Source organism: Oxyura jamaicensis, chromosome 5, assembly GCF_011077185.1.
Source record: "Oxyura jamaicensis isolate SHBP4307 breed ruddy duck chromosome 5, BPBGC_Ojam_1.0, whole genome shotgun sequence".
NCBI lineage: Eukaryota > Metazoa > Chordata > Aves > Anseriformes > Anatidae > Oxyura > Oxyura jamaicensis.
In genome coordinates, this window is record NC_048897.1 from 47504458 (window position 1) to 47521553 (window position 17096).

At 42.4% G+C, this 17096-nt stretch overlaps 2 protein-coding genes across 8 annotated transcripts in view; one reads left to right on the forward strand and one right to left on the reverse strand.

Moving 5' to 3' along the window:
- Nucleotides 1-7244, reverse strand: part of LOC118168023 — a 27658-nt gene extending 20414 nt beyond the window's left edge. For 2 of the 5 annotated variants that reach the window (XM_035328058.1, XM_035328060.1), the window contains exon 1: nucleotides 6907-7244. In XM_035328058.1, the coding sequence (XP_035183949.1) occupies nucleotides 6907-7221 (315 nt within the window). In that variant the 5' untranslated portion in view covers nucleotides 7222-7244. Of the gene's footprint in view, nucleotides 1-15; nucleotides 1245-2162; nucleotides 2362-6906 lie in introns of those variants that run through there. The other 3 variants (XM_035328061.1, XM_035328059.1, XR_004751331.1) reach the window with 3 other exon arrangements.
- Nucleotides 7184-17096, forward strand: part of PPP2R5E (protein phosphatase 2 regulatory subunit B'epsilon) — a 74622-nt gene continuing 64709 nt past the window's right edge. The window contains exons 1-2 of one of the 3 annotated variants that reach the window (XM_035328049.1): nucleotides 7184-7866; nucleotides 10467-10630. In XM_035328049.1, the coding sequence (XP_035183940.1) occupies nucleotides 10474-10630 (157 nt within the window). In that variant the 5' untranslated portion in view covers nucleotides 7184-7866; nucleotides 10467-10473. The remainder of the gene's footprint in view (nucleotides 7867-10466; nucleotides 10631-17096) is intronic. The other 2 variants (XM_035328047.1, XM_035328048.1) reach the window with 2 other exon arrangements.

The following is a 17096-nucleotide window of genomic DNA, read 5'->3' on the forward strand; positions in this document are numbered from 1 at the left end:
CAAATTCAAACTCGATTTTTTTCTTCCAAGCTCAGGATTCCCAGTATATGAATCCCCTTCTCGCGTGGTAATTGTACCAAGCCATATTAACTTTCAGTCTTCTCATATTCTTTTTTCTAAATACAATCTATACCAAAGTAGGCGGCATTAAAGATAAGGATGCATGATGGATTTGTACAATGGTATAATGATGTTTCCCATTTTATTCTCCATTCCTTTCTTAACATTCTAGTCTCTTTTTGTCATCAAGTATGTGAGAGGCTTGAATACTATTCCTTTTCAGTGCTTCCAAAGAAATCAGTTATATCAATATGCTCATTTAAAGTGAGAAATTCTCGTTTCTTCAACTAAGTTTTTAAACTTCCAGCACTTGCACAGAACACCATTTCTGTTCTTGTTCCAATTACCTAGTTTTGTGTGGTCTGCTTAGTCAGGTGTTTGCTATTTTTCATATAAATCTAATCGATGCCTGTGTTTTTGCAGGATTCATAGCTTTCTGATTTCAATTCCAGTTCCCGTTCTCATTTGAAGACAATCCCTTTCTTGCTCATCATTTATATGGCATCTCTAATTCCTGTAGAGGGTCAATAAAAAACTACAAGCCTTCCTATTCATGTATTTTTTTCAGGGGTAAAAGTACCCTATTTGTTTAAACTAGACAGTGGATTTGGATTTTAGAAAATGCTCTTACAGCCTTTCTTTTCCTATCCTTCCTATTCCAGCAGTAATCACAGATTCCTCTCCAGGTAATGTTCCTACTGCTATACCTGCCAGCCAGGGAACAGACACAGCACTGAGGGGCTTGCACCTATTTATGGCTAGCCCTCACAGTGGGTGTAGAGGGGACTACTTGAGTGTAGAAAACAGCCAGAGCTAACAGTTATACGGCGTGGATGTTCAGGAGTCTGGTTCTCCACCTTTGATTTAGCAATACAGCTCCAGACAAGATACTAGCAACCACTTTAGCAGCTGCAGGAATACCACACCATTGTCCTAACAAAACACCTGCCTGTATGTCCAACAACCCAGGCTCTACCAGGCATTTCCTCTCTGCTGAGATCACTGCTCCAAGGAAAATATCCGTATTATAAAGTGGTATTTCTTATATGGAAATACGGGATTCTGCTCACCTGTTTTCCTCCCTTCTCCAGGCCAATGGCCCCTTTGAATTAAAACCCTTTCCTTCACTGTAATCTCATCACCACTCTAAAATGTTCCTGCGAGTTGCTCAGTATCTTGATTTTCTGTGCAAAGAAATCATACTTTATGGCCTCCACTGACTGTCTCTTAAGTTGCCTCTACAACATGCACCACTAAGTGAACTAAGCTTATCCCACTCGATTCCTGCCTCCGCTGCAGTTTATTTGTTGTGTTCTCCCCCCTGCCAAGTTTTAGCCCATTATTTTTCTGAAAAGGTAAGGCTGGAAAACACATTGCTCCCTCCCAAACTCTTTGTTTTGTTTTGCTCAGTGTGAGGGCAGTCCTGCGCATGCAGCAGGCTCCCACGAGGATTTGTGTTTGTACCTGTAACTAACTCTCAGCCATTTCCTTCTAAGTATTTCCGCTCCTGCTGTCTCTAATAGTTTGTTCAAAAAGCCTGTGGAAATGCCCTCGGCACCTGTACAGCCCCTTCCTCTGCCTAGCTTCATGTTGCAAGCTTTGGAACCCATCAGGACTTACATTTTAAACTTATTTAAGTGCTTTAAGACTCCCCATGATGTTAAACATTCCCTACAATGCTGAGCTACAGAATATAAATGTACACTTTTATTTGCCATTGTTTGAAAACTTTAAATTGAAAAGTATCTAAACGTTAAAGCTGTAACATAGGACTGTACTGGGTTTATGTGGCAAGGCTTTGGTAGCTGGGGGCTGCAGGGGTGGTCTCTGTGAGAAGAATCCAGCAGCTGCCCTGTGTTAGATAGGGGCCAGTTTCAGCCGGCTCCAAAAGGGACCCAATATTGGCCAGATCTGAGCCAATAAGTGATGTTGAGCCTCTGTGAGCACATTTCCGAACACTCACTTGTTCTCTTTCAAAAGAAAATTATTCTATCTTAGCCTACTCAGTCCTTAGTGCCTCTGTGCTTCGGGAAAATCTCTAGTATCAGCTGTGGCTAGAACCACAGATACGCACTAAGCCTGGGAGGGAAACCAACAGGTACCTCGCTGGAGCTGCGGGAAGCACTCTGAGAGCTGTTCATACACGTGAAGCACTGCTGGACACCTGGACCACCCACTGGTATCGTACCCATTTTGTTCGTTCTGGAGTGTGATGATGTTGGAAGCCGGGCCAAAAAAGAGGTACTCATCTGGAGAGGCTGGCAGCTCATCAGAAGAGGACAGCCTTATCCTGGGAGATAACTGAAACGAGGAGACTTGAGCAAAAAGCAAAGAAACGGAAGGAGAAACAGGAGGAGGCCTTCTTTAAGCTGGGATTCAGACATACCCCGGTGCAGGGGACAATGTAACACGGGCTGGTGCTCTGTTTCCACGTGTACTTCCAGCCCCCAGAGGCAGCGCCGCGTGTGGCTGCCCTTGGGGAGGGCTGCGGAGCGCTGGAACCCCCAGAGGCAGTTGGGCAGCGACCGTTGGAGAGGAATCGGCTGAGGAGGGCACCGCCAAACCCGAAGCAGGCAGAGGGAAACAGGCAGAGAAGGGAAGTTAAAACACCGAAAACTACGCCTAAAGGAGCACCTGGGGCTAGAAGGCAAGTAAAGAAGCTGGGGGAGGGGAAAGATTTAATCAAATTAAAAAAAAAAAAGAACAAAAAAGGTAATTGGGGAGTAAGCGAAAGCAGCTCACTTGTGCTCGGAGGAGGCAGCTAGCCAGCTGCAGAGGCGAGCAAGATCCTACTTATCTTACCATGTTGACTACAGAAACAGACTTCTAGTGACGCAGTGTCTATAAACAGAGAAGAGTTAGCTCCCTTTCGGGTAGTTGTGTCTATGACCCTAAAATCCTCACCCCACAAGTTTATCAGGAATTCGGCTCCTGAGGGCACTGACAGTGTTATCGCAGAGCTGAGACGTGGGGGAGCGGGAGGCAAAATATCCATGTGATAACACAGGCTTCTTATGCCAGAAATTTGGCACGGCAATTATATACGTTGGCCAATAGCTGGTTGTACCTTTCCTCTCCAAAACGTGAAACATAAAAAACAGAAGTCAACTGCGGTGTAAACAGCCAAAATAGAATGTTTTTTTTTCATTACAGACTGCTTTGATTCAATAGCAAACAACAACTCTCAGATTGTGCTGTTTCAATCAAACTGATGCAGCAGGACAGTCACTTTGATGCAGTATTCCACTGTGTTCATTTTTGTTAAAAGATGCATCAGAAAAGCCTTGTGCTCATGCTGATTTGCCTCTTCAAACAGCACTGCTGCTTCCTCCATAATACTTTCTCTTTCTGGTCTTTTTCCTGCTGGTCTGAATAATTAGTTCTCTGGGGAGATCATGTCTTTTCTTGCTTAGTAGTATTGGAACAGGGAATATCTGAACTAATCCCATGGTACCCCGATAATGCTCCTTTTGACATACAGGAGATCCTTTATGGAGCATTGTATGACCCCTTCTGTAGACAAACACACATTGGATGTGCTACGTGAAACATTTACAAGCTCCAGCTAAATCCATTTATGTTTATCATTCAGCAGAGCAAGACTTCCACAGCGTTACCTATTTAGCAATCCTGTTTGAGAAGTTTCTATGTAAAGAGCAGACAGAATGCCAATGTGGATGCGAGCTCCGTATTCCTGCCTGAGTGGCCATAGCAGATGGTCTATAGTGGAACTTCTGTCACAAAAAAAAACGTGAAGCAGAACAAATCTGAGTCACTGGTACAAAAACTCCGTTCTGGAGGACTCTTGACTGCTGTTCTGACTGCTAGGGGGCTAAAAAGGACCGTGCATAGCTGGTGAGGAGCTGGCCCTGAGAATTCCTGTCTAAGCTATTTTTAAAAATCCATTTTGAAGACCAGTAAGGCAGTGTAACTTTTAAAAGGTAGGCTCGTCTTGTGCCTTTGACAGCAGTGGAGAAATACTGATCAAAAAAACATATTACTGTTTGGAGATCCTCAGGAGAGGTTACAGGTATTGCATGCATGACCATAGATAGGCCCACTGTATGTGAGCCATCGGTTGTGAACTTTATCTGATGACAGTTCATTTTTATTCTTGCAAATTGATATTTTATATATTTATACAGACACATATAAAATATGCAGATGTGTAAAATATCTGTAGTACTTTTTCTTTTTTCTTCTCCATCACCGCATTCTTCTCCATTACCCTGGGACCTGTGTAATCATTTTTAAAATACTAAACTTTATAAAATATAGACCAATCAGGGAATAGGAGAAAGACAAGTAACTGAGCCCCTTTTAAATATTAGGAGTTTTACATTTGTATCTTATGTTGTGATCTTAAATCTCGTTACAGATGGAGATCTTACACACCAAAACAGAAAAAAGAAGGCAACCTGGAAAAAAAAGGGAAGGCAACTCTGTAAACTCTGCTGACCAAGTGATAAAAAAGAGGTAAGATTTTTCTTTATTCACTGATAAACCCCATATATTTCTTGAGTTGTTACCATACAAATATCACCAAGTATAAAGCATCATAAAAATGTTTCACACGGTCCAAATGGACAAAACCATAGCACATGAAGCATTTTTCAGAGAAGACAAACTATCTGAATGCATTTTTTACCACCCTGTTCAGCAGTACTGAAGAACTAATTCCATAGCTATTTCTCAACGACAGAATGACAAGTAGAAAGCCTTGTGTGCAGGGCAGCAAACTCACACTGGGAGATCCTCAAGAAGTCTTGAGTTTTATCCCTTCTATTGCAGGGACCTGTACCTGCAGGGACCCGTACCACGTGCTTCAGTTTTAGATTTTTAGCATTTTGCAATGATTGGTCTTCCCATTGTGAAATTAAATCCAAGTACAACCACTTAACACGCCATGCTCAACTTCACCTACAAAGCCTGTCTAGCCATCAGGCTGTGCTACAACTTCCCTTCTACAGAGTTTGCCATCAGTAATTTTATGAGCTGCTTGCTGCACTATTCAGTCCAGACCAAAAGTACACAGGCCAGTGAATAAATCTGGGTATTACCGTGTGAGGCTGACAAACAAAACTAATGGCATTAAGTACACGTAACAAAGCCAAATATGTGCATCTGCAGGTTTGGTTCCACATTGATCAGAGCAACAGGAAGTTAAGTGTTTTTGCAAAATTTTACTTGATGTTGGTATAAAAACCAAACTGACCTACATTCTTTGTTACAAGCCACTGCTAGCATTTAGGTTATTTCAGCAATGTTGGTTTGAGTGAATTTAATTATATACAAATATCTCCTTTAAAATCAGTTACACATTCTGTAACCATGGTACAGCTCAATCTCTGCTGAATTTTGGTCTTCCAACTACACTTCTGAGGAATGCAATTGATTTACAAAGATGACATGTTTACAGTTTTTCTCACTTAAAAGCACACAGAATTTTATTTTAAAAGATGTCTTGACTGCTTGATTGTCCATCTGTCCGGTAATAAAAACAAAGGGAAAGTATTAGGACTGCTGCAATAAATCAATTCTCAAGTGGCATTACTGTCTACTCGAAGTAGAAATATCTGGCTTGGTAGGTCAGCAGAAATGGATGCTGGGGTAAAACAGCTCAGCAATATTGTGAATAAATCACACTGTCTGAAAAGTATTTGTATTGGCATATGTACACAGGAACATGGTCTGTGATGGGCATGACAGAGCAGATGCTGCTGTTTATGAGGCCTTGGCTGTAGTGCTATATCCAGTCTTGGTGCTGCAGGTCAGAATAAGATGTGGATGTTTTTCAGAGAACACAGGGAAAAGAAATGAGCGTGTTCAGAGGATTAAAAATTAGACCCACAAAGAAAGACTGAAAAGAGGTAGAACTGTTTAGTGTATACATAGTAAAATTTAGGGGAGACATGCTTCTTCTGCTATTCAAGAGGCATACTGAGAGATATGAGGTAAAACCATTCATGTCTATCACAGTTACCCTTCTGTGGCAGTGAGCTTTTATTTAGTGTGTTCCTTCTTCCTCTTACGGTCACAATGTGAGTTGAACCAAGGAACTTACCTGACTGAAAATTAGTATTTTTGAAAGCAGGTTTACAAGAGCTTAAAATTGATCTCAAGTTACCTCTACCACACTCCCAGCTCCTCCATTATACCTGTGCTGGTGCTTATGTAGCAGGGGAGTCAACTGAGTGGGACAGAAACTGGGTACCTTTTTCAGGATTTTGTAGTTTTCAGGGTACAGTCACAAGCAGGGACATGACTGACCCACCAGAACAACCAGCCCTCAAACTGCCCTCAAGTTCAATTCATGTAAAATTATTGTACATCAGGGAGTTCTGGCTGTATCAACCCAGAATGACTGCAGGTAATCTGATTCCTTTTTTTTTTTTTTTTTTTTTTTTCTGCCAGAAATACAGGGGCAATAGCGGATGGTATTTTAAACATAGCAGCCATATTAACACCATTAGTTGTATTCTGAAAAAAATCAAGCCATCACGTAAACAAATCTAAACAAAACGATGATAATCCTCGATGCCACCCACAACCGCTCATCGTGCTGGCCGCTATATATACAAATACACTCCATAAAAATAAAAAAAGGAAGCCAGACAGATCGTTCCCCTGACAGCCACCCGGTGTAAAGGGGCCCGGGGGTGCCGAAACCCCGCTCCCGGAGGCGGGCCGGGTCCTCCGGCGGACCCGCGGCGCTCCTCGCGAAGAGGGCCGGGGGCTTTATCTCAGGATTACGGGGTTTTACCTCTGAATCACCGGTTTTTACCTCAAAAACATCGGTTTTACCTCAGCATTACCGAGTTTTACCTCAGAATCACCGGGTTTTACCTCAGCCGCCGGGCCTCGCTCTGGCGGCGCCGGCCGCCGCTCGTCCGCCTCCCCCCTGCCCGCCGCGGGACGAGGAGGGCGATGGCGGTGCCGCTCTCCGCCACCGCTCTCCCGTCGCCGCCCCCTTCTTTTCCTCCTTCTCCTTCTGCTTCTCCTCCTCCTCCTCCTCGTCGTCGTCGGGCCGCTCTCCCTTTTCCCGGCTGTCCCGGCGGCGGCGGCGGGCGCCAATGAGGCGGCGCGTCCCGGCGGCCGGCTCCAGTGGGCGGGCGGGGGGCGGCGGCAGCAACGCTGAGGCTGTGAGCGAGCGAGTGCCATGGCCGGAGCCCGCTGAGAGCCACAATAGCAGCGAGCCGGAGCGCGACCTCGCCGCCCGCCGGGACCCCCCCGCTTCTGCCGAGGCAGCCGCCGCCGCTCCAGCCCCGTTCCGCCCCTCGCAGCGCCAACCTCCGTCGCTATCCCCCCTCTCGGCCGCTCCGCCGCTCCCCCTCGGCTCGGCCCGCACTCCTCCTCCTCCTCTTCCTCCTCCTCCTCCTCCTCCTCCCCCCCCGAGCCGCCTCCTCAGGGCCCCCTCCGCCAGGGCTCCGCCGGGAATGTGAGAGCGAGGCAGCGGCCATCGCAGGCAGGGGCCGCGCCGAGTGCATGGGACTGAGCGGAGCCCGCGCCTGAAGCCGCCGCCAAACGCCGCCCTGCGCCGGGGGAAGGCCGCCGCCAACGCCGAGGCCTACAGGCTGCGGGCCTACTACGAGGCTGCGGGCCTACTCCGGGCTCCCGGCGTACCGGCTGCGGCCGTACTACAAGCTCCGGGCGTACAGGATCCGGCGCCGCCGCCGCCGCAGGGAGCGAGCCCGGCGCCTCCCGCCCTCGGGCAGCCGCCAAGCAGCGGCCGCGCTCCGCCGAAGCCCGGCTCAGGCCGCCGCCCGCCCCCGCCCCGTCTCCGGCTTCTCAACCAGGAGGGTCAAGGTAACGGAGCCGGGGGGGACGGGTGCCCCGGGGGGGCTGGGGGGGGGGAAGGCCGATGGCAGCGGGCAGGAGGCGGCCGGGGCCCCCTCGGCTTCCCCCCGGCGGTGTTTGAACCGCTCCCCCCCCCCCGGGTCGAGCGCAGCCTAAATCCACGAAACGAGCCCCGTTGCTGAAGGGAACATCCCCAGCCCTGCAGCTCTCCGCCCCACACAATCAATAACCTCCTCTTATTTATTTTATATATATATATATATATATATATCTGATTTTTTCTCCCCTTGTTGAAATAGCGTGGCTCGCCGCCGTGCTGTATTCAGGGGAGCGAGGGCTCGTTTGGAGGGATGAAAAAAAAGAGATCAGTGTTTACTGTAAGGCTGTTAGCCGGGATGTAGCCTGGTTGAATTGGAATGAGGTTTTAATAATTTATCAAGCAGGTTAGGGAAACTGTTACTAAATTTACAGCAGGGAAGTGTCAGTAAAGCTGCTCGCTGACACAATGAGCCTGCAGTTTAAGTGATCAGCTTGGGTTGCTGTCCATTATTATTATTATTGTTATTTTGGTAATTTTGTTTTGTGAGAGGGTGCAGGCATCCCTGCAGAAATGGTTACACTTCAGCGATGCACGTGATGAGGAGATGAATCTTTTTGATGAGATGAAACAAGGCCAGCAAATTCAGGCTCTACGTATATGTTTTTGCTGATATCCCCAGCATTTGCTTTATGTAACAGGTAACTTTGGGCTCCTGGTTTTTGGCGGACTGCTGAAATCTTAGAAGCGGGCTGCTGAAGTACAGGCCATTCTATTTCAGTTTATCTGACTTTTTCATTTATTAATCTTGGCTGGGGCCTGAACGCCCTGGTGATGGTGGCATTTTTTTCCCCCAGATGATAAACAAGGCTGGTTTAAGGTACGGGATCGTATTGCTGATAGCATATTATATTTAGAAACTATAAATTGGTGGTGGGGAATATCTCAGGAAAAATAAAAAAGATGGTGTAAGGTTTTTGTCGTTACTGTAATGCCAGCTGCACACTTCAGCATCTGGGTGCTGCACATGCTTCCTTGAAGAAGCTCTGGAGCTTGCACTTCCATTTTTGATAGATTTAGTGCACATATCTATAATTTTGCATTAAACACTTCTTATCTTTCTGAACTTGTTTACGCTTGCAGTAAATCCTGCTTTCCAAAGGTTTTATTCTAAAAGACAAATCCAAATACCGTCTGTTTCAATGGATTTAATAATTTCTGAAGCACACGAGTAAACAAATATTTTAATAATAAAAGTACTTGAAAGTGCTCTCGATCTTGGGGGATCAACTTCTTTCAGGCTCCGAGTCGCTTTGGTAATTGAAGTCAACAGACACTGGGGATGAGTAATGCTTTCCAAGGACACGTTCTAAGACCCTGATCCTGCAAGTGCTTATGCCGATGCTTAACTTTGCACAAGTGCGTGGCCCTACTGAAATCAACAGAACTGCTCTTGCTGCTCGTCGTGCTATTGATGCAGTTCTGTTGATTTCAGTAGAGGTGCACGTGCTGGTGAAGTTAACTGTACACGGAGCTGCCTGAAGTACGTAGGCCGAAATTCCTCCTTTTCTTGTTTTCCTTGAGTATTGCTCACGTATTGCACCAAGATGTGATAGGCCTCTTTCCTTTTTAGCAGCCGGAGCAAGACTGGTAAATACAGTAGCTGGATGGCTGAATCCACTGTTTAAATATTTCCTTTCAGTTTTTCTGAGGAGGACAGCAGCATTACCAAGGCCTGCTTTATAGGAAGAAGCAATGCTTATTTCTTAGACCAGCTGATAGAGTTGGGAAACAAACAAACTTTTGCTTGCAGAAACCTTTTCTTGGCTCTCTGCCTCTCTCTGCAAACCTTGTCTGGCTTATGCCCTTAGAACTATTATGGCTACCACGCTGCTATTATTACAGAAATGCCAGAACATGGAGTAACTGTGTGTTGAGAGACTTAGTACAGAAACTGAGAATTTTTAAAATGGAGAGTAAACAAGCAGTATGTAAACTTTGTTAGCGCTAATGCAACTCTGCAGCATAACAGGACTTTTTGCTGTACTTTATTATGTTGCTGCAAAATCTTATATGAAGTTGTGGTAAATAAGCTTTTTTTTGTCTTTTTTTTTTTAATCCTAAGCATTTTGATGACTACCGTGAAAAAGACATTCCTACCTTTTTGAGTACCCATTATTTAGCTTGCATGGTGCCTCACAGCATGAGTTCAAGGTGCTCTGTCCCAGACAACATATAGTTTAAGGCTTCAATCCTGTATCAAGTCTACAGGTTTATGAAGTTCTAGTGACACAATAACGTCATCATTAGGTCTGAATTTTTCCTGTTGCAGGATTTTTGGCAAGTGCGAGGCAGATAAAACAAGGGAGAGAGAAGAATAATTACGGTATTCCATTAAGGTTATTCCATAAAGCTTTCTTATACATTGGTGGATTCTCTCTCCTAAAACTCCGTCTGCGTAAATTGTCAGAAGAAGAATGGTAAAGAAAGAGCGAGGGTTTGGGAAAGTTTAAATGAATTTTTATCCTTTTTATCTGTTTGGAATATGTTTGTAATACTTGTTTTCCTTCAGTAGGGATATGTCCTCAGCACCAACTACTCCTCCATCAGTGGATAAAGTAGACGGATTTTCTCGGAAGTCCGTCAGAAAAGCCAGACAGAAGAGGTCACAAAGCTCCTCCCAGTTTAGGTCTCAGGGCAAGCCTATTGAGTTAACTCCCCTGCCTCTGCTGAAAGGTAAGATCAAGAATGATTTTTAATTCAAAACCAGAACAATTTTACTTTACAGCTGACTTCTGAACTCAAAGTATTCTCATACCAGAAATTACAGGGAAATTTTGCCAGTAATGAGGAACGTTTCATGCCAGAAATGTATGTATTTAAGCTCCACAAAATATTTTATCTGTGACTTGAGGGTGTGGTAATTGTTTGCGATACTTGTGGAAGTTTTGAATGCTAATGTTAACCCGTACCATGACTTGAATTTTCAAGGCACACAGACTACTCAGCAGTTGAGCTAAATGAGCAATAATTTTGGCGATGGCAGATTGGTTTGTGAGCAGAGGGAAACTGTGTGACTAGTAGGATCTTACCTTGTGTGGGCCTGCAACCTGTGACCCTGGTGCCAAATTTAGCCCGCAGGCAGATCTTGAATGATCTACAGCAAAGCATTACTGAGGAGATAGCATTTGTGAGTAGGTAACTCCCAGCTCCTGGCTTCTGCTGGGTTTGGAAATTGAAAGGTCCCATGAGCTGCAGCATCTCAAGAGGAAAGAGTCTGCCAATCAGGTCTTAGGCAAGACACTACTGCTTGGACAGCCTGCATATTCCCGCTCCAGATGAGTTTCTGCTGGCAAATTTAACCTCTAATTTGGGAAAGAAAATCGTGATCCAGCACACAGCTCTTAAAAGGATGCCAATATCTCTGTAATATTTTGAATGCTTCCCATAAATCCTAGTTGTCACTGAATTTCAGCACAAATCCAGGGGCTGACAGCGCCCCTGAGAATTGCATCTGGCTGGTGTGGAAGAGGGAATCACCTTCCAGATGCGTTTCCTTTTACTGAATTCTTAAATGTTTTACTTGATTTTTAGATTTTTTTCATTGCTATTTTTTCCCGTTACAAGTAATGAAACTAAGCAGAGTTGATACTGATAATCTTGGAAAATAACAAGTTTAATAGGTTTAATATGAGGCCTGTCCCATTTTTGCTTTGCGGGCATGTAGATTTCCCATGTCCCATCCTCTCTACCTGTTTGACAAATTTGGTAATCAGTGTACAGAAATAGGTATCAGATGTGTAATTGCATTTGGTTTGGTTCTTAGCCATGCTACTTCAGAGGAATACAGAAGTTGAGGGAAAACAAATAGGCAAAACACAACAACAAAAACCCAGCATATACCCCTTTTATGTGTCTTTTCAATTAAATTAATCTTAGACTGTAGGATTTGTTCTGCTGGAGTTGTCATTGAAACATCTGGGGCTTCTTTCTGTGGGATGTGTGACTCTGGAGCACAACGCTTCCTCTCTTCGCCATTTTTCAGCCTAGGGTCTATCAGCACTGGTGGATTTTTGACTTTGTAGTCTGCAGCAAATATTCTTTTATGAAATTTTCCAGTTGTTTAGTGAAAGTATGATAAAGAAGCAAATGCTCCTTTAAAATAATTTGAAAACTCATTTTTGTACTTCTGCAGGTGGTTTTTGATAGGCAGGTCATTTCTCTGAAATGCATGTGAATAGAGTTTGTCCTTTGGCTTAAATGGATAAATGGCGAACATTTAGATTTATATTTGTATAAATGAATAAATCAATGTTAAAATTATTTTACTCTATTTTGTAGCCCGGTGCGGGGAACACACTAGATGTTCTCAAGCATAGGAAAAACATTGGCTTTGTCTGAGGATCTGATCTTGCAGGAACACGGTCATATGCAGGTGCTTAATTTGACTCCTGTAGCTAGTCCCATGGATTGAGATATAAAACTCTAATAAGATAAAACAGATGGGGCACAGGGAGTGTTGTTGAGACATTTATGATTAGTGTCATAATGAGTTACAGTGGTCCAGCTTCAAACGAAGGATCTGATCCTGTGAGTTAGTTTTCCCTCTCTGACTTAATGCAGATTCCTGCAGGCACAGGGATCTACCTGTGCAGGTCAGTTTGTAGGATTTGGGCCTAACAATCTGAAACAGTGGGGTTGGTCCTTCCTGAAGGGACACTGGCAGTTAAATGGTACACTACTCTTTAGAAATGTTTTTGACTTGCCTGTCAATGTTCTTGATATTTGTGACAAGTAGGAGTATTTAACCTGAAAGGAGTGAGAAAACAGAACTCTTCTGCATTTTTTATTCTTTTCCTGGAAAATTGCCTGGAAGTCCTAATCTTTTAAAGTCTTAGGATTGCGCTTATCTTCAGACAAGTGACCAGTCCTATTACTTTATTCAGTAACCATGTGATTTCCAATTTTATCCTTATTATTTGGGTCTTTCAAACCAAAACAGAAGAGCTATCAGCAAAATTGCTTTTTTTTAAGACCCTGGAGAATGAGATCAGTTTAGAGATCTACAGTTGCTAGGTTTATTTAAACTTCTTGTTTTGGGTTAGTTTCAAGTTTAATCAAACCTCTAGAATTTCAGTACAGGAAAGTTTTAGAGGACAGACCTTGAATTCAACCTCAAACATATTTTATATTCGTGATGGAGGGGTTTTGCAGACAAAACTATACATGCTATGCTCTTTTTTTTATTACTAGAACTATATTGCATATTGACAGTTGCAGGCTGTCTTCTCTCAGAGAAGCATCTGCATGGACTTCAGTATCTTTTTCTGAACACAAGAATCAAGTATGCAGCAAACCAGATAAATGCTTAGTCCATTCTTTGCAAGTTCTTATGCTGCGCCTGTCACCATAATGATTTGAGCACCTTCCAGTCGTGTATTAAGTGACGTGACTACACATCTGTCACATCTTATCTGCTCTCATTCCTTTCCCCAGGGGCAGAGTCATATATAGTGAAATGGCTTATTTTGGTAGTGTTTTAATGCAGCCTGCTGCTTTCTGTGAACATGCATGAGTGTGTTGCAAAAACAGATAAGTCAGAGTTGTTGTTCATTTGGTAATAAAAATATTTCAGGAGAGAGAAATAGGAGACAGAATATGTTTCAGTGTTATGGAGAAGTCTGAATGATAACTTGCTATTTAGGAAATGTAGAGAGAAGAAGTAGAGTTTTCAGTGTTGCTTCCTCCAGGTAAAGAAAGTATAGGAAAATGAAGTTGTTACCATGTGTCCTATTATTTTCTTAATTGGCAGAAGTGTGTGTATTGTTTAGCGCTGTGTAAACAAACACTTGATATATTTATAAAATGCAAGGTGTCTTTTGAGGCTCTCTTGGGCTCTGTTCAGACTTCAGAAGGCTCCAAGCCAAAAAACTCCTGTGATCTCCTACAGTCAAGACTTAACATTTCTGGTAATTTAATTATTTTGTTATTTATTGCACTGTAACTCAATCTAATTTGGAATTCCCTTTTATAGCGTGACCGATGTTGAGTATAACATTTTGAAAGCAGCCTTTGCTCCTTTGTTTTGAGCGTAGATGAATGGGACAAGAAGTGCTGATGGAAGTTGTGATGCAGTTGTCCTGCAATTTCAATGTGTGAACTCTTAAATATGTCTCACTTGTATTTAGATGTTTGCATGCACTTGCCTGGTGTATCTTGCAGTGTATTATGGTTTCACATTTTGCCTTTGCTTTTAAAGAGCCATCAGGGCTGGCAGGTCCCTTAGGAAGTTGGTTTGTGGCAGAGCAGTGCTGGTGAAGGGCCCTGTTCTGGGAATGCCTACATCCACCTCTGTGCCTTAGCCAAATCCACACCAAGTTTGTTAACCAAGTTTGTGGCGTGCCTCAAATCATGCTTGGTCTGTCGTGGAAGGTAGTACTGTATGTGCACTGGCAAGGGGTGTTGCTTACTGGCAGATGATTTTACTTTCATTTTGTTCAGATACTCTTTTTGCGTGGAAGTCTTGAGCAGAAGAGCAGTAAGAGCGCAATGCTGGAAAGCAATTAGGTGGGAAAAAGTATATTGTAATACCAGACACGTGAAAACAGACCGATTTCAGCATTACCTGTAAAAGCAGAAGAGGGAGGTCAGTCCTGTTTGTGCCGGTACCTGTAACAGTAAGTAGTTGAGTGGCCAGGGGATGAAAACTTAAGTGCAGGTGACTGAAAAGATCATACAGCTTATGAATAAATGTTGAGCATCTTGAGAAACTGGGCAGAACACTAGCATGTAATTCACAGTATTCCCCCCTCCTTCATATCAAAAATACATGAATAAAAGCAAGCGATACACAAGTACAAAAGGTTTTTAGCAAATTTTAAAACAATCTATCCCATTTTTTTAATTTCAAGGTATACCTCTTGCTTCCTATCCTTCTACATTTACCAGTGGTCTAATATCAGTGTAGTTACTTTCAGGTTTTTTAAAACTAGTGTATGTTTTTGTTGAAAACAGGCCTCAGCTCAAGTATAATTTTTATTTTTAGATGATGTTTCTTCATTAAAATAGGCACTCAGAACAGAAGTTCTCTGTCAACAATACCAATTGCTTTGCTACCTCAATATTATGAAATTTATTGAGCTTCTAATACATTTATCAGATAGTTTCCATGGTGTTAAAGAACTGCTGTAGTGCCAACAAAAGAGCACTGCATAGTCAAAAGGGGAAAATCTTTCACTTGCTGTTTGCTTTTGATCATTGTGTTATTTCCCTATAGGTGAGATTTTATTATAAGCGCTTCGTAAGAATCCTGTCTGTAGGTCAAATGCTGGAGGTCCTAAGTAGTCAAAAATCCTATCAACTCCAGAAGACTTTTGCTTAAGTGAGAACTTCAAGATGTGTACCACCTTTTTCAAACATAACTACACATTTGATTTTTTTAAAAAAATCTTCTTTATCATAAAACTTAAGTCCGAAAAAAAACAATTTGTTTTTAGAATACCACCTTCAGAATTGTACCCATGGGAAATGATTATTATTGTCTGAGCTGCAAAAGAAGAAAACCTCAATTTTCTGTTGACTTCCATGGGGGTTTGGCTGCTTGTCATTTCTGTGCTGGTCTCCATTTGTGAAATTTGGAATGCTTTACAAATACCAACCAACTATGAATAAAATATCTAAACTAAATACTTTCTCCTAATTTATAAACAAGAACGTGGGTTCATAATGGCTGTGACTTTCCAAAATCAAATTTTGCTTTATTTCCATAATTGGTAATAGATCCCGGGACTCCTCATTTCTTGTCTGGAAGAAACCCTGGAACTTGGTTTGTTCTGTACATGATCAATGGTGAATCAAACATCAATCCTGGAACTACCATAAAGAATTTTGCACTTGTTCTGGTTGAAGTAAATCTGGACGTAATAGGCCCTCTCAGTGTAAGATTTGACAAAAGGGCCCTAATCCCAAAAGTGAGAAGGATTTATCCCTGTTCTTTGCCTTCAAATGTGTGGGGATTCTGTCATACATAATGAAGATCTTCACTTTTTTCTTGCGCTGCTGGCAAATCTTTCTTAAAATTAAAGAGGAAGTTAATATAAATTTGTAAACATCTGGTGCTTGTAGAATAATTTCCTCCAATGGTCTTAAAGATTTGTTTCTGAAATCTATTTGTTTTGTAGTGTTTAGAGAGAGCCATACACCAATTCCATTCTGTCTTTTTGAAATTTTTGCTGCTTCTTGTTGTCTCCCACATCTGGAATGTGGTTTTGTAGAACTACACTTGTAGAAAAAGTGCATTTGTACAAATGTTGACTTGGAAGTTAAGACCATATAAAACAAACAAACAACACCAACATAAAACTTCTTACTCCAGCAATGTATTAGTGAAACTTCAGTTGTTGAGAAATGCTCTCTACTTAGCCCCAAATGGTCTTTGTTGCTGTTCAGTTGTCTTCATTTATGTGTTTTTAAGTCCATTTAGGTCAGGAGGTTTTTCCTTTAGCCTGCCCCCAAACCTTGAGTGTAGTTGCCTTACTTTCTGAATTTCTCAATCCACCCCCTGGAAGCGTTAAGGAATGATTGTTCCCAACTCTTTCTTTTTTATTATTTCATTTTTTAAAGTGAAGTGACTTGCAATCACTGCGTAGGATATATTTCTGTACTATTCATAAGATCAAGTCTAAAATCTTGATAACTCTTTGCAGGAATGTCTAGACTTAACCACCATCAGAAGCATTTGTTTTCAGTCTGTATTTTTCCTGCATGTCTCTGTAATATGCTTACCAGGATTATTTATTTCTTTAATAATCAAGTTTTCTTTTCTGTGCCCAAGTGTATCCTATGGGTCTGTAGTAGAACCTACTGTTTCTGTAATAAGTACCTCCTTTATATTCCTTTCCCAAAGTACTTCTGACAAATATAAATTCTAGTTTAGCCATGCAGTCAGTTCTGTGTAGCATACGCGATTGTTGAAGTACAGTGCTGCCTTGATAATTGATGATGATATGGAGCTTTGCTGTTACAAAAGGTACGTTTTCCATAGTTTTGGAATCGTGTGTGTTTATTAAAAAAAAAAAAGTGAGTTTGTGTATTAAATGTGTATAATACCCATCTGTATATATAAACAACTTGCATGTTTATTTAATGTAACATATAAAGTTTAGGTGTTGAATTTATTTCATTTCTCATTTATTTATTTATT